This window comes from Polyodon spathula, chromosome 1 (genome assembly GCF_017654505.1).
Source record: "Polyodon spathula isolate WHYD16114869_AA chromosome 1, ASM1765450v1, whole genome shotgun sequence".
Taxonomy (NCBI): domain Eukaryota; kingdom Metazoa; phylum Chordata; class Actinopteri; order Acipenseriformes; family Polyodontidae; genus Polyodon; species Polyodon spathula.
In genome coordinates this window covers 71,175,756-71,197,439 of record NC_054534.1, presented here as the reverse complement: position 1 = coordinate 71,197,439, position 21,684 = coordinate 71,175,756, and the positions used below count along the sequence as shown (strand labels likewise).

At 35.3% G+C, this 21,684-nt stretch overlaps 2 protein-coding genes across 3 annotated transcripts; one reads left to right on the top strand and one right to left on the bottom strand.

Moving 5' to 3' along the window:
- Positions 1–1,011: 1,011 nt before the first annotated feature.
- On the top strand, positions 1,012–9,986 carry LOC121321995 (B-cell scaffold protein with ankyrin repeats-like). Its single transcript, XM_041261402.1, has 7 exons — positions 1,012–1,195; positions 3,508–3,561; positions 4,841–5,022; positions 5,484–5,547; positions 6,968–6,997; positions 8,151–8,224; positions 8,744–9,986. The coding sequence occupies exons 1-7, from the start codon at positions 1,060–1,062 to the stop codon at positions 8,771–8,773; spliced, it is 570 nt and encodes a 189-aa protein (XP_041117336.1). The 5' UTR covers positions 1,012–1,059; the 3' UTR covers positions 8,774–9,986.
- Positions 9,987–11,444: 1,458 nt separating this feature from the next.
- Positions 11,445–20,581, bottom strand: LOC121321979 (NLR family CARD domain-containing protein 3-like). Of its 2 annotated transcripts, XM_041261368.1 has the most exons (7): positions 20,423–20,581; positions 18,956–19,245; positions 16,893–18,606; positions 15,621–15,707; positions 14,700–14,783; positions 13,692–13,772; positions 11,445–13,241 (listed from the first exon to the last, which is right to left on the bottom strand). In XM_041261368.1, exons 2-7 carry the CDS (start codon positions 19,242–19,244, stop codon positions 12,914–12,916), a joined length of 2,583 nt encoding a protein of 860 aa, XP_041117302.1. In that variant the 5' UTR covers position 19,245; positions 20,423–20,581; the 3' UTR covers positions 11,445–12,913. The 2 variants fall into 2 exon arrangements, with proteins under 2 accessions (XP_041117302.1, XP_041117310.1); XM_041261376.1 differs by lacking the exon at positions 13,692–13,772.
- Between the last annotated feature and the right edge of the window lie 1,103 nt (positions 20,582–21,684).

The window sequence follows — 21,684 nt, the reverse complement described above, 5'->3', positions numbered from 1 at the left end:
CGTTGTCAGCATTGTGACTGCCAGCGGTGCCACGGCCATCTGCATGTCCAGAGGAGCCAATATTTCTGCTGCAAGTGTTGCCACGAGCAGCATTTCCGTTGCCAGACTGCCCCACACAGCTGTCAGCATTGCTGCTGTAAATATTATGAAGCCCCAAATGGCAAATTTAAATCAAATTTAAATATAAATCAAAGAAGGTGAAGGTATCCATGTTTTAAAACTCACGCTAAAAGTTGTATGACAACACCCTTTACAAACCACAACCTCACGCATTTGTATCAAATTATTTGGGGGATCTCTGGGTGTGTTAATCTCATAGCCACACACTGGCAAAGTCTCATATATCAATTTTATAAGCACCAACCATTATAATCATTTTTTTTTTATTGTAGAAGGAGGCAAGGAGTGCTGCAGATGAAGAAATTGATGAAGATTGTGTTTATGAACTCATGGAATCTGCTTTAAAAGTTTGCCCAAGTAAGTATTAACAACTGCAATACATGTTCTCAGGCTGAAATGGATTTGCACTTCACATAACACTTTTAAATACTATACCTTTGTAAAGTTGTGACATATCGTGACAGGAGAGTCACCAAGTATCGCAAAGTATAATAGCTATACTGTAATAAACATGTGAAATCATTCACGGCCAAGCATGTTCAATCACAGAGAAACATGATAAAGCATAACAACGTGGTTGATAACTAAACTGCAAGAACTTTACACATTAGCCAATTATATTTTGCTTTAATAATGGGGAAACTGGAAAAGAATATAAAAGGTTTTTTTTTTTTTTTTTTTTTTTTTTCAGTTCTCATTTACTGTCCCTAATCTATGCTTTAAAATGTAAAGACCTTCCTTTGTTAAGAGCAACACTTTCCTTTTTTTTTTGTCAGGCAATGAAAAGAAAGAGGCCTTTAATCTCCAAAGAGAGGAGGAGGAGGAGGAGGAGGAGGAGGAGGAGGAGGAGGAGGAAGAGAGGAGGGGGAGGGGGAGGGGGAGGAGGGGGAGGAGGAAGATCCATATGCTCTGGTTGGAATCAATGATGATGTTTATGATATGATTCTCTCATCTAACAAGGAAGCCAATGAAACCCGAAAGACTTGTGGTGCTTCAATAATTAACCGCCCACCTGCACCCACTCCCCGGCCTGCTGCCACTGCTAAAGAAGACAGTACTCCATTCATAGCACAAGGTATGGTTTAACCTCATATTCATTCTTTTGGTTTTTCTTACTTTGACAGTAGTAGTAGTAGTAGTAGTAGTAGTAGCAGTTGAAAAGAGAAACCAAGAAAGCAGTTGTACCAACATTTTTTCAAATAACGAAAAAACTTTGTTCTAGCTTAATCTATTAGAAAAACCTGCCGTAGCACCGCCAAATGCTTGCCCCTGTCTGTCACCCCGTCCTCCCATTCCCCCAACTCCCTCCTCACTAAAACAAACATGTTTTTAGTAGTACTGTAGTATAATGTGTAATTGTATTATGGGAATCCTACAAAGATATGTCCAAATTTGCAGGCCCTGTAGTATTTATTAACAATTAACAAATCCACTCTTGTTAAGGAGCTCATCTACAAATGCCAGTAAAGCAGACCTTTTGTTTACAGCTAGACAACTTGCATCATACAAAGCTATCACAGTGACTTTAGCTAATGTCAACATATGATTATTAATGTATTGGTGATGTAATAAAAATGTCAGATACAAAGCACCTGGCTTTTATCAAGGATCTGTGCTGGCATAGCTGAGTTGTTTCTGAGTGTAACAACAAAAGCCAGCTTTTCCTACAGCATCTGCATCAAATCACTAGGTTATTGCACAACTGAAAGGGTACATGATGCATTACATGTGTTTTCCATCATTTACTATATGTTTCTTGACATGAAACAATACTCTAAGCAATTAGCAGGAGGCAAGAAAAGAGTTGAATTTATATAACAAATTTTTCTTTACCACATAATGATTGTATTTCACATCCACTTTCAACCATGGGATTTTTCCAGGGTTCTCTCAATGAAGGATCACACTCGTACTTGAATCATGACTAAAGGGTTTTAATCCATCAAAATGCCTGTGTGTGTGTGTGTATTCAACCACTCTCAAGCTCTAACTACGAAGCCAACTCAAATTGCACATACAGAGTAAGATTATTACAACACACAGATGGGTTCTTTCAGCGTAAATGTGGACAGGGAGGCAATCATGAGCATAGTACTTAAGAAACATCATTTCAGATGGCTATGCAATGCAGACAGTCATGCTCAGCAGAATGGTACAGCATATCATTTAAAGTACTTACTGCTCAATCAATAGCATTATGAGCGTATCTCTCAGTCAGATTCAGTTTATTTTCTCTATTGATCTCTGTGAGTCCAGGCTTTTACCTTTCATTTTAGCACTGCTGTATACACAGAACACCATAGCTGTGGTGGGCTAAAGGTAAAACATGTGTGGAAAAAAATCAGCTTTATAGTAACAGTGAACGAAACTTGGATCAAAACTGCCACCTGCTGGTTTAGAAGTGGGTTGCATGCCATTTGTTTTCTAATAGACGGCACGTAACCCTTGATATTGATTTCACTTCAGTTAGGAAAGCAGGGTTAGGGAGATGATTAGGGTTAGGGTTAGACATAATGATATGATTCTGAAAATGCAACTTACCAAAATATGACTGCATGTGAACTGTATTACATAATCATTTCCTTTGTTCCGATTCCAAACGTGTTTTTCTCAATGCAAGATGCATTGTAGGAATAGACAGTGCTGTATAACATTTTTCCATTACGACATTGTACTGCAGAAACAGCCAAGAGACAGTTGTGCTCTTTTAACACATGAATTACACTGAATTATTTCGGCCCTGAAAGCATTAACATTTTTGTCATGGAAAAAACAACAGGGAGTACTGCACAAATTGTGACTAGCCTGTGCAGCACGTCGAAATCGTCGGATAAGCGGCGAGAAGGTTAACGTTTCTTAAAATAAAAAAAAGAAGGAAACTGCACACTTTCAATCCCTATAAAAGGAACACATTTATATTTAGCCAACGTTTCGGTACTGGAGTACCTTCAAATAAACCAGAGGGGGATAAAGGTGAACAAACACATGTTTGTTTTCAGTTAATTATTTTCTGTTTCTCTCCTTTGACCGCCTCAAAGCAAGACATTCCTGGTGTTACGTAGAATTCTGCATCCTGTATTCTGTATTCTGCTGGATGATTGAGAGGTTCAAGTTTTTAAATGGTTCATTCCAGTGTTCCAGTTAAGGGAAAATGCTAATGACTACACTATACAGTAGGCCTACATAGGAAATCCATTTGGGTTTGCTGTGTGGAAAAATGCTTTTTCCATGTTACTGCTTTGCAGCAAAGTTGAAACAAAACATGAAGGATACAGATACAATCTCATGTACCTGTTTTACCATTATTTAAAGGCTAGCCAGTCAGTTAATTGGGTTGAATTTTACTTTAATTGCTTCACGTTTATTTTTTATTTATTTATTTTTCAGTTTTTCAGCAAAAGGCAGACAATGGGTCACTGTATTCTCTCCCCCAAAGACAAGGTGAGGAGCCGCACAACAACATGAAAACAGACTCTCTTCAACACAGTGTTTAATTACTGTATTTAATTACTGTTCTTTCTAACGAGGTGTTTAATTTGCCTCAGTTAATTTTACTGATAACAAAATTAGAGTCAATATATCTATATATATATATATATATAGATATATATATATATATATATATATATATATATATATATATATATATATGGTTTTTCATAAATTATATTACTGATTAGTCAGAAGAGTTTATACATGTATGTGTTGTACATGTTTGCATGCATGTATTTGTCAAAGGAGCATCATCAATAGAAATATTTTAAACAAAAACAACCTTGCTGTCACATACATTGTCTTTTCCAGTTGTTTAAATGCATTACTTTAACAGCAGGGTAGAATTCAGTTGACCTTTGTAGTGAGACGCTACTTTTAAAGAGAGCTTTTGAAACATAATTGCAGGGACAGGAATAAAGGTTGTGCATCCTTCATTTTGTATATATTTTTACAGGTCTGGTTTGGAAGGTGACTACATGTCATTTTTCTTTATTTTCAAACCTGTGGAACAGTCTCTAACTGCTCAGTAATTGTATTATAGTAACACATCAACACTATAAAACACTCAATACTGGTAGATGTACAAATACTAAAAGAAATTCAGTATAAACTAAAGTATAAACTAAAAGTGTTGTTCAATTTCTTGAAAAACTAAATAAATTTTAGCTGTTGCTGGTGTCTTTTTTAAGCATACTGTAATTACACTTGTGGTTGTATATTTATAACACAATAACTTTGTAACTAAGTGTAGGATTTCACTGTTAGTGTAGTTAGAGACCATGTAAAGGGTAAATATTGTAACTATAATGTCTGGAATAAGGGATATGATACAATAAACAGTATTGAAAACTAACTTTTATTAGCCACTGGTCTTGGGCAGATTGTGTTACGTCTAAGATAGACTAAGAATAAAAGTATTTTCACAAAACATCAGTCTATATAATCAATCTAAATAGACCCCATGTTATTTTAGATATTTGTAAACATATTTATTTTGCAAAAACAAATGACACATGCACTGACAGTTGTTTAATTTTCAGAACCTTGATACACAAGAGCCCTAAAGTAATAATCGAAATGGTGGCTGAATTTAGATCCACCACTGTTTCAATTGAATTAACCATTAAGTCCTATTATACCTGGACCTATGTACCAAACCTTAATGTTTCCCTTGATCCATAATCCAAGTTAGCCATTGAGATTATTATGTCGTCTCCCTCTTTAGTCAAAGGCAGGGACAGCTTGACTTCGATGTACGACACCTTTGTGCCTCGCCAGCCCCCTGGACTGGAGGAGCTGATCCAGCTGCAAGAGAAAGTCAAGAGCGGATCAATCTCCATGGATGAAGCTTTGTACAAATTCAGCAAATGGCAGAAAGATCAAAGGGGAATGGACATAATACAGCAGGTACTGGATTTCACATTATAGACGTCACAGATCGTGTCAGACTGCCAGACAATAAGGTTCAAAGCTTACTGTAGGATTCATGTCAGGTATAATTGCTAAATGAATCTGTTACTTGTTCAGCAGCAAAACAGAGGGCTTTATGAATCCAGATATGTTAGTAACATACATATGCTCCAATGTTACAGATAACTGGTGCGAGTGCCATGTAAGCGCCTACAATATTTCCCAAGAAACTTGCCGGTCACTGGGAGTTCAATAGTTCCATAGTTGTTAAGATCCAGTCATGTAGCTACTATATAATCAATTAATTTCAAAAGACATGCATATTAGATGTGTTTCCAAAATAGCTAAACATTGTCAGAAAGGTGACATTTGTCCTTCGCTATTCTGTTTCTCTTTAAAATGTAGAAAAAAAAGTCTATTTTAAGTTGTACTAACATTATGCCAATATCTTGTTAAAGGAAAATCTACGGCAGCTAAGAGAGAGCATTATCAACAACAGAGCAGAAGACGACAGTGTCTATGGTAAAATTAAACCAACACCATGTTGAGAGAGTGTTTATGAAGACAGGGTGTGTTCACCAATGCCATATATTGTATTGAAAATGGAAAACGTGGGTTACTTAATTAAATTCAGATGACATTATCTGGGAACTGATCAGAAAACATTTATTAAGTGCTAGTGTGAATCAATATTTGTGAATGCTGAAGGATATGTTCTCATAACTTCATTGCTATTAGCAGTCGAGGGGGTTAGCCCCTATAGAAACGCACTCAATTAGGTGTAATTCACTGGTTGATCCCCTCTTTTGAGCACTAGTTTCCTGTTGTTCGTGAGGCTATACTTGCTCAACAGTTCAACAATCATAATAAAACTTGTTTGTTGGTAATCAGAATCTGTGGTGACCTGCTTTTGTCTGGAGTAAGTGTCAGATACAGTATATAGTTATGTGAAGAACAATCCACATAAGGGAGAGACAATATACTACTCTATCTGTGCTTATAGGTTAGTGTGAAATAGAGCAAATGAATCCTAGTCAACAATCTCCCTGTATAACAGGAACAGTGTGCCTCGTACTGGATGGTCTGGTCAGTCGGAAGTCAGCCATCCAGGAAGGGGGCGGAGTCACAATGCCCAAAGTCTTTGCCCTAATGTGGTACGAGATTTGTCAATCATGGATTGGAGGAAATGTGATTGAACTAGCTATCAGAGGGTGCGTGATTAACGGTATAACAAGGGGTGTGACGATATGATCTGTTCCTTTGATGTGGTTACTGAAAGGACCAGTTTAGGAAATGGAAGTAATTAATTATTGTGAGTGTTTCGTTTTGTTTGTTTGATTGTGCTAACTGTTTGTCTTTTGTCACTGTTAGACGGCTAACACACCGGGAGCTGTCACTACTAGCCAGCACCAAAACCCAGACTACACTGCACCACGGTTTCACGAACTGTTGTATTTCACCCCACCTGCACTCGAGCACTCACTGTCTGGAGAAGTGATCATGCCTGTGTTTGGTTTTGTTATAAAGTGTCATATTATTTCAGGACAAAACCTTTGTTTTGCACGGAGCGATACACGTGGCTGTGTAGAGCCTGTGCTTATTATTTAAGTGTTGTTGACACGCAACCCAGCCAAATAAAGGAGCTGTTTTATTGAACTTTCACTGTCTTGTGTGTGTTATTCCTGAGCACTGCACCAACCACACCTGCGCATGGCAAGACACTTTATGACAGTTAGGCATTCAAACAAGCATATTTTTTATACTAATTGGTGTCAGCTTTTGAGCTTAGAAATTGTGTATATAGTATCTAGTAGGTATTATAAATATAGTGTTGTGGTCAGTAATCGGTTCAGTCTCTTTGTGCAACAGTGATCTCTGAATTGAACATAGTTAGTTATGTAATGTTTGACAATAATAGATTTTTATTTATTTTGTTTTACAGACAAAATCACTATAATTCACCACACACCAGGTGAGTGAAGTATGTCTTGCCCATGAAAAATAATGAGGTAATACACCGCAACAAATAAAAAAAGACTACTTGACTGTTTTTTAAACTGTGTTTAGAAAGCATTTGTAAATACTGTTACTATGGCTGCTACAATTGCTTATTATACATTTTAGATATCTATTAGGCACTTAGACCACAGTGGTTTCTGCAAAGGTACCAGTAGCAATTGTAGAAACTCATTAACTGTTTTACTCGCCCTCAGAAAGCATTCGACACTAATAGTGGTACAGTACACACTTGCTATAATAAACCTGTTGGGGTCCAAGCCTTTTCTTCATTATATCAAGGAGTTCATTTTAGCGAAAGGACAATCAAAATGAACGATAAACTGTTGGAGTAAGTTAATGAGATGAGATTGTGAATAAAAGTAAAATTACATGTACATGTTCGTCTCATGTATGCAGTGCATTAAAACACAGTGCAAAAAGCAAAAATCCCAAATTGATGCTGAACTTTTATTGAAAATCAATCTGACATGGATCATTTCAAAGTGCTCCAAATCTTAATCCAGCATGCAAGAATCCCAAACTGAGTTTTTATTCTAAATCAACCAGACATGAAAAGTTCCTCAGATCCTCGTGTTTTGTTATTTTTTCTTCAATAAGGTTTGCTTTGCTGCATGGTTGCTGAACAAGCCAAAAAAAAAAAAAAACATTTTCTGTGCTTTTTGAAAACCTATATTCAAGACAGAGATATGACTTTTTTCAAACGACAGTTTTCAGCTTTGTTGCAACATAAAATGATTTTCGTTTCTGAATAGTTTCACATCGCGCACCTTTTATTAAGACAAAAGAGTTGACTTCACTGCAGAGGTGGCATCCCATGTTCACAGACCGCGATGTTGACAGTGTGTGTTTATATATATATATATATATATATATATATATATATATATATATATATATATATATATATATATATATATATTATTTATTTATTTTATTTGGGGTCCAGGGGCCAGGTTCGTTATAGCGAGGGTGTACTGTAGTTAAAATGCTGATCTAACGAAACCTACACCATGCATACTGTATTAATGATTGAATTATTATTATTATTATTATTATTATTATTATTATTATTATTATTATTATTATTATTATATCTCGTAATGCAGATATGAGTGAAGGTAGAAGGGGAAGCAACAATGTGGATGAAGGTTTTTACAGCAAGCCTCTCAAAGGACAACAGGTACATTATACTATATTTAGGTTAAACAAGTACAAATAGATTCCTGCAGATCTCCCTCTGCTTAACTTGTTTGTTTAATGTTTATTAACTGTCGTTCCACCAGTTGCGGTTGGCAGCCACACAGTCACAAGACATGTGCACTGCAATCCAGTAGTTTCACCAGATCTTTAGTTAAGTCTAAAAGTAGAATAGTGAGCTATAATAAAATAAAATGTATTTTAAAATATGAATATTATTAATTGTATTTCTGTTACTAATTGATAAAACAGAACTATATTTACACACAAACCAGTTAAATTGTCCATATTCAAAGTCATAGATTAGTATGGATTGCCATGGTAAACCAAAACATTTAAAAGCAGTGTTCAGTAAGCTGTGGTATGATGCCATTAGTTTAACAATAGCAGGTCCATAATTCTCTCTGTTTGTAAATTATAACTTGGTACTGTGGCAGGTAATGTTGTGGTAAATGACAGAGAAAATGTGAAGCTCACTGACTGTTTCTTTTATGTATTGCAGCCTCCTGCCCCATGGAAGCCTGCTAAATGAAAAAGGATAAGATGTATATTGAAAGCATAATAAATATGGGCCAAATATTCAAAGATTTATGCAAATTTATACAACTTTTGTTCAACTCTGCTTGCATTGCGGATATCTTGTATATATTCCTAAGTCTGACAAATTCTAGTCTGCAGAAATTAATAAATTTAAATGAATGTAAACAGGAAATGAATCGCAACTCAGACTACAAACCCAACTGATGCAGGTGTATTTGCGGACCAGGTGAGACAATGACTCAAAGTGTTCAAAAGCACAGAAAGGGCAACTTTACTAAAGATTAGATTCTAATACTGATAATAGCTGAGAAAATGGGCAAAAAAACCATAAGATTTGGCACTAAACATGCGAAATGTATTAAAAATTACAATTACTCTGCCACAGTAGTCTGCATACTACGTTTATCATTATACTGTATAAGTTTTCAGATATTTTTACTACATTAAAATTCTTCCAGACCAAGACCAACCTGTCTGGACAGGGCACTAAATCAATGAGAAACACCTGATTATACTACATGGATAAAGAAGTATGAACTCATATAATGATAATGCTTTTTAATATGTAGCAGCTGAGTAATCATGTGCTATAGTTTTCAAGATGCTTCACACTGTTTTAGTGCCCTGTCCAGACAGTTTTGTCTTCGTCCGGCTTTCACACACTCCCCACATAACGTAAATGCTGTTTTAACTGTTCCACGGTATATAGATGATATTTAAAAAAAAAAAAAAATGTTGTTATGATTTGAAATTTCAGTTAATGAAAAACTTTTTTACGGAAAAATCTGCCAAATCTACTGATGGAGGACCTACCTCAGAGCTGATCACTTTAACAGTGAAAAGGTGTCCCAAACAATTTCCATAGAGGTAAACCATCAGTGCCACCAACTGTGTCTGAAACTGAGATGCTAGACTTACCTGGGACATCAGTATCCTTGTTGGCTTAGTTGAAGCTGCAAGCATCTTAGAATGTGTCGAAAATACACAGATATTTTTTTTATTTAATAATGAAAATACAATAGTTTTTATATATTAATGACAGTATCTGTTTATGTTTTTTTTCAGTTCTTGCACTGCTCTGAAGCTAAGTTAAATACATCTTAATGAGCTCTAAACTCCCTTGATAGGAGTCAATCGTATTTACATAGTTTTATAGCTTGATTGTGAATTCGTTAAGGGAAGTCAAACACATGCAACATATTTTTCCCCAACATTTTGATTTGCGGAAAACTTTTTATTATTATTATTATTATTATTATTATTATTATTATTATTATTATTATTATTATTATTATTATTATTATTATTATTTCGCACTTGTAGGTGGACTTGCTTAATTGTTCACAACTCATGCTTCAAAGCTGAGGAAAAAACACTTGTAATTAAAAAAATGCTCAATGTTTTTTTTCTTTTTTTCTTTTTCTTTTTATCTTGCAAATCTCGTCACAGGCATAGCCTTTTATTAGGCAGAATTGAAAAAAAACCTTTGCGAAACGTGCATGTCTTTTGGATATCTGGCTCTATATTTTTTGTGTTAATATTTTGTGTTTTGAACAGTAGCTAATTAACCATGAGACATGCAGGTGTGGGTGCCCCCAAAGTGCACATTTTTATTGCTTCATTGTGTCCCTTATGGCTTGTTCTTTGCCAATACTAAATCCTACCACTCTACTCAGCTAGATAAGCCACAGCATGTGCCGCTGTACTCTAATCCTCTGTTGTTTCTGTTCAGGATTTCTTTCATCTGTGCAAAGGTAAAATATGAGACTGTGCTTATACACTGTCCAAAATAATTTGCTGTTATGAGAATTGCAGGTTTTAGTTTATTTTTTGTATTTTTATTTTTTTTATTTTTTGTTATTTTGAGTTCACATCAGGTAACATGTTGCTGGTTTTGTACATGTTTGTATGAGTATGCAAGTAATTGAAAACATTGTTAAACTGACAGTTTTTTTTTGTTTTGCTTTGTTTTTTTATATTATTTGTGTAACTTTTCCAATCACATGTTTGTAAGAGTGTAATAATTTATGATATTTACCACTAGCTGTACTGTCTTGTTTAATTGTCTTAAGTTTTTTTTTTTTTTTTTTTTTTTTTTCAATTATAGGAAAAGCACCTGTTGCAATGGACCAGTTCAGTGGCATGAGCTAGAATGATAACCTTTTCATATTTTGTGACATTTCAATGGTATCACAATAGTAGTCAATACACCCTGGTCCATTGCTGCACCATGGTACCATATTGATACCAGTGTGATCAGGACCATTATGCAGTATCTGACCAGATTACTAAAAACGTCAATTGTATTGTGTTTTCTGTGTCTACTACAGCAGAATAGCATTTTTATGCATATTAGAAATTAGTGTCAGGTATACAAGTTTCTGAATATCCCATTATTGTTTGTAGAAGCTTAGTTATTAACTGTTAATAAACTAATGTTTAAATTGTTAAGCATATATTTTTAATTTGGTACTTTTGTATATATAATAAACTATTATATATATATTATATATAATATAATATATATATATATATATATATATATATATATATATATATATATATATAAAATGTTATGCTTGTTTAAAGTTCTACTGGAATTTATCCTGTATGAATTTGTTATCTTTTTAAAAATGTTTTAAAATAATAATTCTAGGGTTTGGCTTCATTTCTTTCCTTTCAATCTCCTTTCATTTAAAAACAAATCATATTCATAATTGATAAACATTTGAAAGTGTGTATACAGTATGCTGATTCTGGATTAAATTAGATAAAGGTCCAGTTTCTGTGGCTGCCTGGAAATAAATCTAAATCCCTTTGTCTCAATGGGCAGCTTGTAAAATGGTTGGTTTTAAGGCTATAGCTCTTTGTGAGGCTCAACACATAAGAAGCTGTATAAATGTATATTGTATTGCACTGTTTTGCTTTCATAACCATAGACAACACTGAAGAAACAAGTTGACTAGTAAAAATGATATGACTGAAGTCAGTAATAAACTTTATTTCACAAAAACACCCAGACACTAATACAGTACAGTATGTACAAAATGTATATTTTTACTTTTTACTTTTAGAAAAAAGGCTTTGAATAATTGTGTGTTAAATATTGAGATGTTTCAAGCTATTGTAAATAAATAAATAAATAAAGACAGCTAAATAAGTGCATTCAGGACACTGAAGACAGTCAAGGACAAGACATAGGCATCTTTGCATAGTTGTAATAACAAAAGCAAGGTGCCCTATCACCATGACGCTTTAATAACCCTCCATTGCTTACTTTTCTCGTCATGATGCTATTTTTATAGTGTTCATGGTTCCAGGAAAAAAATAAACCTGGAAGCCTAATGTATATTCTTGAATAAACACAAATTAGCGATTCACTCCCTTATCAGCATGGAATTAAAACCTAACCTTGTTACCCCTGCAGCTTGCACGGCAACCCAGTACCCCATCTTTGTTCATTAAAATCCATGCACTGTATAATTAACGATAGATTTCTACCAGCTGTTACACAGGATACTTCAATTAAATGTAAGGAAATGGCATTCTGCAAAGTACATTTTGAATTTTTTAATTATTATAATTTATACCTTTGGCATCAATACATCAAGCAGAAACCTGCTCAACTGAAGCATGTCTCGACAGCTGTTCCGTGGTGCTGGCGTGAGGTAGTACAGTGGATGAAAGGGATAGGGCACATTTTTCACAAACAGTTACCAAATTCAAAACGTCTGTGTCTTTTAATTTGTGTTTTGCATCCTGAGTTGGAATATGCAATATAACCTGCTGTAAGGTGTATACAAGCACCCTATTTCGGTCACAGTGGCTAATAGCAAGTGGATTTTAAAGGATGTGAAACATCCTACAGCAACAACTGTGTATGCAGAATATCAATCAACCATCAAATTATTATTATGAAGTACCTTTCATGGCAAAGCCATCTCAAAGCAATTCACAGTCAAATAAAGTAAAAAGGCCTACGAAACAAACTAGACCGTTATAGTAAAACGGTCACATAATGTATTAAACTTTAGTGGAAAATGTAACTATCATAATATAATATAAGCATGAACATTACAGTAGCAGTACTTAAGTAAAAGTGTGTGGGGGGGGGTTGATCATGGAATAATGATCAGAAATGCAGTGTTTTTTCAAGCTTTTCCAGTTTCTTTTTTATATCCTCAGCATGACAATGCTCTCTCCTGGTTCTTATCAGCTGCCCTAGTGTTGTGTACCACTGCTGCACCCAAGCAATGCTCAAGTTATAACCAGAAGGGTTGCAGAGTTTGACTAAGACACTGACAAGCTTCTCATCATTGCTCACTTCACACCTCTGCAGGATCCACTTGCCCCATCCCTGCCACAGACTGTCATCATTAAAGCTGATGATGAAGAAATCCACAGGGGAGTCCCTCTTCAGCTTTTCTGCTTCTTCTTCATTTACATTGTTCCAAATAGCACTGTGAAAATGCCAACATCAGATATTAAAACAATATGGAAAAAAACATGTTTTTGCCACGAATTTAAAAAAAAAAAAAAATCACACAAAACAATGTGGCGTCCTTGAATATGACATATAAAGCTGTTTACAAACCTAAAATAACACTGTACATTGTTAAAGGGGTTAAAAAACAAGGCTTTACAAATATATTTATTTCCTCTTATTGACATAAAACAAACTAAGACAAACATTTTCTGTAAATCATTTACTTGTCCAGATTTTATTTGAACTATAACTGCAGAGTCACTCCTTGTTGAGATGGTGTTAGGACTTTTGGTTTTGTTTTTAAGAATGAAATACTATTAGTATTATTAAGCTTCCCATTTAATCCAGAAATGACAGCCACCAGAATAAAAATATTCTATTGTGGTTCAAAACTATACTTCTAAAATATGTACACAGTACTTACACAACTTTCAAAGAGGTGTTATTTGAACAAAGTTCAATAAATTTAGAAAGGCCTTTATAGCCGACACTATTTCCTTCAATCCTGTTCAAGATAGAAACAAATATATATTAAAAAGTCATCTGTTAAAATAGTTCAAAATTGACATAAAAAGACACATTTGTGAAACTAACCCAATTCCCAATTAGCGGATAAACTCTTTTACAAGCAAGGAAGGACTTCAGGGCCCTATTCATAAAAGTACTTGCCGACTGCCGTAATAAAACAAATTTTGTTTAAAACTAACGAAAGTCGTCCATATCGCTATTCATAAAATGAACTTAGAATACGGGCAACTGTCGCAAAGCACTTTATGAATGTGTATACAGTCATTCAAGAACAAAAATCCACCACTTTTTGATGACATCATCGGCATTATTAATGTTCCCTGAATTTTGTCGATAGCTGTTGCAATAAGAAAAATGGAATCTATTGACAGTACTAACGAAACCCGAAAAGAGGAAATACAAATACACATATTGTAGATTGATTTAATTTACTATAGTTCAAATTATATGTATAATACATTCCTAAGAACATTAAAAAGTCTCTTTATAATATAGGTTTTTAATAGCAGTAAAATACACACTCCAACCAACAGGGAACACGTATCTACAGTTATAAATCCATCTACAGTTCTAGTTTGGGTATCAATAAAATATATAAAAAAAAACAAAAAACAGTTAAAATCCTTAATTGGTGTACTTCCATTTCCAGAAAACACTGTCTCTGGTAATATGGGAGATTACATCGTTTGATACTATAGCATTTGCAAGGCTATAGTTATTACCACCACACATGATTTATGCTTTTTTTTTTTCATAAATCACCTTTTTCATAATCACCTTCTGTTACCAAGCCATTTCTCAGTCAGTAGAACTGAATAAACCATTTTGCTAAGAATATGTTGAGAATAGCATTTTGTCTTCCATAAATATTACTCAAAATAGTATTTTTTAAGTTTTAACTTACCATATCTGCTTAAGTGTTCGGTTTGTCCTTAGATGCTCAAGTAATTTAGTGAGTTCTTCATCCCCAATATTTGTCCAACCAAGACTATGGTAGTAAACAAAAAATAGGAAGTAAGGCCTTCAGTTCTCCAAAACAAATGTGTGTTTAATATTATATATATATAATATATACAAATATATAAATATATATAATATATATATATATTATATATATATATATATATATATATATATATATATATATATACATAGTACATCAAATTAAATATTTTACAAATGATAAGTTACAGTCCCACGGTTTCATTTATAAAACTATGTTAACGGTGGCAGAGCCACCCTAAAAAATATAAACCTGCTGTATTGCAGATTTCTTTTCACCATAAAATACGAGTCTGTATGATATAAAGTTAAATGGTAGCTGGATTTAGCTAATTAAAATATCCTATGTGTACTGCCATTATCTTACTAGAAAGTTTCAGTTAGTAGTACGCTTTATCTTCATAATGTTCCTATGAATTTGACATGTATCTTACTCAATGGCAAGGACAGAAGACAATGAAAACAATGCTTGTCAAAATGTATTACTACGATTTTTTATAGTACTGCTGTTTTCTTAGAAACACAGAGTATACATTTACTTCAAGCCTGTGTTTTACACCATTTTTTATGTCATTGTTACACGGCTGGGACTGCAGTTTTCACTTGACCTACAGCCTCACTGTTTATTCACTCTGAAGAAAATATATCCTTGTACACTTAATGAAAATGGCAGTCTCAACAGGGGACATGTGATCTTCAGATTGTCTTCAAATTGAAAAGGTGCTCTAAATCGAGCTGCTATAACCCACATTCATTTTCGTGATGTTCTGGGTAATTTATGATCTGCTAATAGAATAAATAGAATGCGACATTTAGTACTTACCCCAGATATTGCATCTTGCTGTCTGTAGACTGAAGTACCTCACCAAGCACTTGCATTGCTTCCACATCCAAATCGTTCTCTCCAAGCCTAATATTTAAAACAGATTTTAATTCCATTACTCCAGAAGCTATTTTTACAACTATAGGGTGTGTTTCGTAGCCCTGTAAATGAACAATTGAAAACCTCAGAAATGTCATACCCCAATCAGGGAGCTCCTGTAACGGGAACTACCTCACATTAGATAACTGTAACACACTCAAATACAAACTGATGAAAAGAAAAGGGTAAATGCACCTGTAACTTAAATATTAGAGTGCATTGCCTTGGTACTTGACCTTGTCTGTAGAGTAGGTAACCTCTGTCTTTTACCTTCCTGACACAGTTAACTACCAGTTCAGTAGATCAGGACAAGCTTCCTACAACACAGAAATACCTAATATTGTATTGATGACTATGCAATGTACATAAATTAATAATTGCTTCAAACGCATGGTTTGAGGGCCTATTACCTAGCCTGCTGGACAAGGCAGCAGACCCCCCATAATAGACAGAGCCAAGGAGAAGCTGCAAGGCTGGAGTTGGGGAGGTTGAGGGGTGCAAATGAATCCTATGCAATAGAAAGGTAAGCTACCACTCTATTTTTATTGCTCTGCTTAGCCGAATTTGGACGACGTAATGTGTGTAGGAGACAGGATTGCCAACTGACCACTAAACCACTAATGAATTGATGTTAAATCAACAAGTAAAGTGGGTTGAATTGTGTGAGCAGCTTCAATAAATAAAGTTCAAAAACTCCATACAGTGATGTACTCTAATCAGGTTTCTACTGATTAATGTATCCACAAATTCAAACGCTCAATCTTAGATTGTCAGAGAAAACGAAGAAACTAAGTCAAGTAGACAAATGTTCAACTATGGGCTTCAGTGTTGTAAAAATTATGCAGATATGGCAAAAGCTACACCTGGGACACTCAAGGCAAAGAGGAAAAGGCATGGATATTATCAATAAAGTCCATATGAATGCATGAGCATAATAATGTTAATAACTGTTAATCAAGTTAAAAATAAGCTGAATATGTTTATTCTTGCCTAAACCTCTTCATACTATATATAATATGTGATAATAGTTAAAGAATGAAAGCAAACTAATATGTGGCTGAGTTTGCTATTGCTTCTACTCTGCCTTTCACAACTGCTTTAATGCTTTCAAATCTTTTCCATATGTCTTATTAGCACTAGCAATATTATAACAGCTTTGTGTTGCATTCTTACCAAAGTTTCTCACATCTGTGCAAGTGGGGCTGTAAATCTCTCAGTGCCTCTGTGCTAATGTTTGTGGCAGTTAAATCCAGTTCATGGATGGTACCACTCACCAGGTTTAAAAAATACTTCACCACAGTTAAGTCCATGGGTGAAAGGGGGTTGTCACTGATGTTGACATACAGTTTCTTCGGCTGCACATTTGCTGCCAGCAAGTTGTTCTGCTGCTCAAACAAACAATGAAGGTGATTTAAAACATAAGCTCCGCTGTCACAGTTCTTTCTTATTTCCCCCAATAACCGTGGTATGTAAGATTCTAATGTATTAGTTCCACTCAGAAGAATGTGCCTGGAAAGCAGCTTTTGATTTCTTTCAGAAAGCAGCCCTGAAAGAAACCTATGGAAAAGGTCCAGGTATCCCACGCTGGTCCTGTGCTTGAGGTGAACCTCAGAATCCATTATATCATGTGAGGGACTTTCTTCCAACACATAATACAGAGCAGCAAAGAACTCCTGGACAGTAAAGTGTGTGAATGAGTAAACATCCACTGTAGAGCATGGCTCTTGGATGGTTGTTTTATCAAGGAAGGCACTAACAACATTACTGGTTACAACTTTATCCAGATCCACATTGTCTCCATAAAAGAGAGTCTCATGCTGCAGTAGTTTGGTGTAGGCCAGTCTCCCTAGGCTAACCATGCTCTGTGTCAGTTCATGAATGCTTCCTGAGTCACCGGTGGCAGAATCACTTCTACTCCGTGTGTGGGACTTTAGTAAAGCTGTTAGATATTGTGTGTAGATGTCAGTCATAGTCTTTGGTTGGCCAGCACTCACTCCTTCACTTTCCTTCAGCATGTTGCACACAATGTAACAGAACACAGGTATGTAGCACAAGGTGAACAGTAGATGATTGATCTTGACAAGGTCAAACATTTTACCACCCAAGTCTTTGTCCTGAAAGTATTTCAGAAAGAAGTCCCTTATTTCTTCAGCAGAGAAGCCAGTGACGATGACAAACCGATCGATGCACTCCACAGGGATCTGACTAATAACGGTAGGCCTGCTGGTAAGAAGGACAGATGCTTCAGAAAGAAGTTCACCTTGTAAAAGACTGCTACAGATCTGGACAACATCGGCTTCTTGGTCAGGGTCGCTGACAAACTGTTCAACATCACACCCGGTGCAGAATTTAAACTCATCAAAGCCATCTAGAATGATCAAAAGCTTATCATCCTTTTCAAAAATCTCATCCAATACCTTCGACAGATGCCCATTTTTGCAAAGGATCAAATTTCTCAAGTTTGTTGGCTTATTTACCAAGTTAAGGTCTTTGAAAGTAAAATGAATCACAAAGTCGAAGGTACTATAACCACTGTTACTCCCGAAGTCACAAAGTATTTTTTGGACCAGAGCTGTTTTTCCTATACCTGCAACTCCAGTTACCAGGATTTTCTTTGGGGGTGGCTGGTGTTTTAGATCCATAAACAGTTGCCCTGGTTTGATTTGTGTTCGATCCACAACTTTGTCTTGTAATTGGATCCGGTGTTGCCCAAATGCCAGCAGTTCATGCTTTTTGATCTCCATGTTGTAATGTCCCTTGACAAGCAATAGATTTACAAAGTGTTCAGAAAAGTAAACTTTCTCGCCATGTCGTGTATTATAATACATCATGCACTCATTTCTGCGTTTAAGTGCTTGTTTGTGTTTTTGGATTGACTTGTGGTAGTCTGAAAAATAAAGCATGATTGTTACTGTCATTTAATTTATTCAAAGTTAAAGTGAACTAGCTTGGCTGCATTCCACCCTGGTGCATGGTCAAACGGAAATCACGATATATTTATTCTCGTGATATATTTATTATTTCCAGTTCTTGTTTAATTGCAAAACTAGTTTTGGAAGATGACAATGTGTCTGGCATAATGTTATGTGTCATAACAGCACAGCAGATTGGTTGTGCCACTTTAACAAGCATTGCTAGCAATTGAGTGAAGAGGAAGTGAAACAGGGAACTTCTTTATGCCAAGCACTTCCATCTTAAAATAAAACATGTACTGTAATTAATGTAAATCTTCTTACCACCAGTATGTTTTGGCTCCCTTTTTTCAGACATTGGTTTTGGATTGTTCTGTTTGAACTGAGAGCACAAAAACATAAACATGTTGGCAGCATCTTCCCCTTTGCAGTAAACGATGTCAAGAGCTTTCCGGACTCTCATTCGAGGCCCAGACTCACACTTCACAACTTCACAATCATCCCTGGTGAACTCCTTTCTCTGGAGCATCTCCTCCAAAATGAGCTCAATGTGATCTTCAAGCTCATCGACTAACATCACTCGATTTTTCTTCAACAGCTTTATTGATGCCATTCTAAAAATAAAATACATATATTTTGTTCACAGCAATTTAGTTTAACATGTTATTCTATTATGCTATTGTTATGCTTTGACATATTTTACTTTACAATACTTGTCTATGCATTATATACAGCAGAGTACAGAGTATAGGATATGGTGCTGTTCTACTATCAGCTTGTAATCAGCACCCTATATTTTTATTAGGCTTGTATTACTGTCTGACAATTTTGACTACAAGTAACATAATTGAAGATATCCAAAGCATTTTTCAGTTTTCCATTTTGTAGAATTAGAGGATAGTTCACTGTATTATAAGATGTCACAGTTTAAGCGAAAATGACTCAGAATACACTTAACAAGTTTTTAAAGATATACCTAAATTTATTGAGAAGATACATTTTAAACTGCCTTCTAGATTAAAGTTAGTTAAGTTGGTTTTGTGACTCTTCACTCTTATGATTTTATCAGATTTTTTGTTCTAGATTTCTCATTGTTTCTTTTTTTCCGCAAGTCTGAAACCAGTCCTCTGTAGTCACAGACCAGGTGCAGAACAGGCTTTGCCTCAGGCCATTTTATTATCTGGTGTCTAAATCAGAGTAAAGTATTGTATAGAGAGAGAGAGAGAGAGAGAGAGAGAGAGAGAGAGAGAGAGAGAGAGAGAGAGAGAGAGAGAATGTCTTTCTTTCTGAGTTTTGGCAAACAACTTGTTTGCCTGAAGGAAGTATACATTAGGATGTACCTGCCTCAAGGTACTGTTACAGTATGTAGACTCATCTGAAACCAAGACCACCACTCAGTAGAAACGGGTGTATTCTTCAAATACAGGCCTTTTTCTTTTTCTGTATTTGGTTCAATTCCTTTACTTAACCAGATAAAACATGTGAGAACATGTTCCAATTTAGAGTTACTGCAAAGTAGACTACTATTTTTATTTGGTGCTGCTACTGACAGTAAATGATAACTTGTTATTATTGATTATGCTGTTTACGACAGTCATCTAAAACTAAAGGATCTTCATCCCTGTTTCCAACATCTCAGCTGTGGGAGAAACACTTCATATGGCTTCACAAACACAGAATGGTATTACATTGGCATCGTATGTCTTGGATTAGTTCAATCTCTTCATAGTGACTAAACATTCATAGATTTTTATACCGTGAAATAAAATTATATTTAAAAAGGTAACATACCAGTAGTTTTGCATTGGCAGGTCTTTGCATTTAAACCGTGCTGTCTTTCTTCAGGCATCAGTATACAGGCACCATTACAACAACATCTGCAGTACATTAACAGAAAGGTAGTTCCACATCTGCTTTACCTAGGAAGTGAGATAGCTATGGCCACCTGCCATTGACACTGCTGGAGACTAGTGTGTCAGAGGAATGCAGCATTTAATACATCAGGGAGGGAGTGCCTGATTGCTGCTATTGTTTGTAGAGGGAGGTTCAGCTAAGAGTTCCTCCCTTCTCACCAGTCAAAAGCCCAAACTCTGGAGAAAATGTGGTAATTATAGTGACTGTATATAGATATTATACAATTGTGTTCTGTGACTTGGCTGTGATATTTTAAAAGAAAACAAATTTGCAGATTAAGTTTTTTGAGGTTGAATCCTTGGATGGGATTAAATAACAGACATTACAAGACTATTTCAAACACTTTTATAAGTTAAAAAAGCAGGTATAGCAGCCAGGTTTATTTCGTAGAAATAATTGTACAGTAAACCCTGAAGCAGACATACAGCTGTATTCTACTGCAGTGCATACCCTTGAAAAACAATTCGTAGTCTGTGCTTCATATTGTGCACTTAATTCTACCAGGTCTGTAGATTTGTCTGAATAGTTTTGTGTATGTGTTTGCTTCATTCACAATAATTTTTCTTTTTGTTTGGAAAATCTAACCAAGATACAGTGCATTTATTCAAAATACATTTTGGTTGTTATGTTGTTAGTGGAAATCACCTTTAACTTGTCACCCTTAAATGCCTGAGCAAACTTCCCCTATTTGCTTAGCAGTTTAATCCTGACAATACAGAACAGATGGCTGTTAAGAAGTGTGGCTTTCCAGAAACCAGGGGGGAAGTTACATATAGTACAAACTTTATTAATATCGACTGACTGTTAGCTGCTGCGGTTAATATGCGGTACATTATGTTCTGAAAACATGGATACATGTTATTATTATAAGGACAGCACAATGTGTAATACTATTTGTTTCTTCATTTTTTCATATAGTTTTCTTGGATCATTAATATCCAAGTACTTACAGTCATTTGAGAATTTTACAGCACTGACCAATCCTCCTGGATTGTATCAAGCACCTAATTTTAGGGGAAATCCTGGCACAACCAGGGGTAGGTGGTTGTTGCAATCTAGGACGATTCCCCTGTGGTATAATGTTACAGGGCAGATGAATCAGATTAACCCACAATAGCATTGCACGTAAAAGGCAAGAT

Coding starts and splice junctions, on each gene's coding strand:
- LOC121321995 (XM_041261402.1), top strand. CDS start 1,060: ATGATTCTCTCATCTAACAAGGAAGCCAATGAAACCCGAAAGACTTGT. Junction 5,023..5,483: donor GAATGGACATAATACAGCAG/GTACTGGATTTC, acceptor ATCTTGTTAAAG/GAAAATCTACGGCAGCTAAG. Junction 8,225..8,743: donor AGCCTCTCAAAGGACAACAG/GTACATTATACT, acceptor TATGTATTGCAG/CCTCCTGCCCCATGGAAGCC.
- LOC121321979 (XM_041261368.1), bottom strand. CDS start 19,244: ATGGCATCAATAAAGCTGTTGAAGAAAAATCGAGTGATGTTAGTCGAT. Junction 18,607..18,955: donor GGAGCCAAAACATACTGGTG/GTAAGAAGATTT, acceptor TTTATTTTTCAG/ACTACCACAAGTCAATCCAA. Junction 13,242..13,691: donor AACACCTCTTTGAAAGTTGT/GTAAGTACTGTG, acceptor GCATTTTCACAG/TGCTATTTGGAACAATGTAA.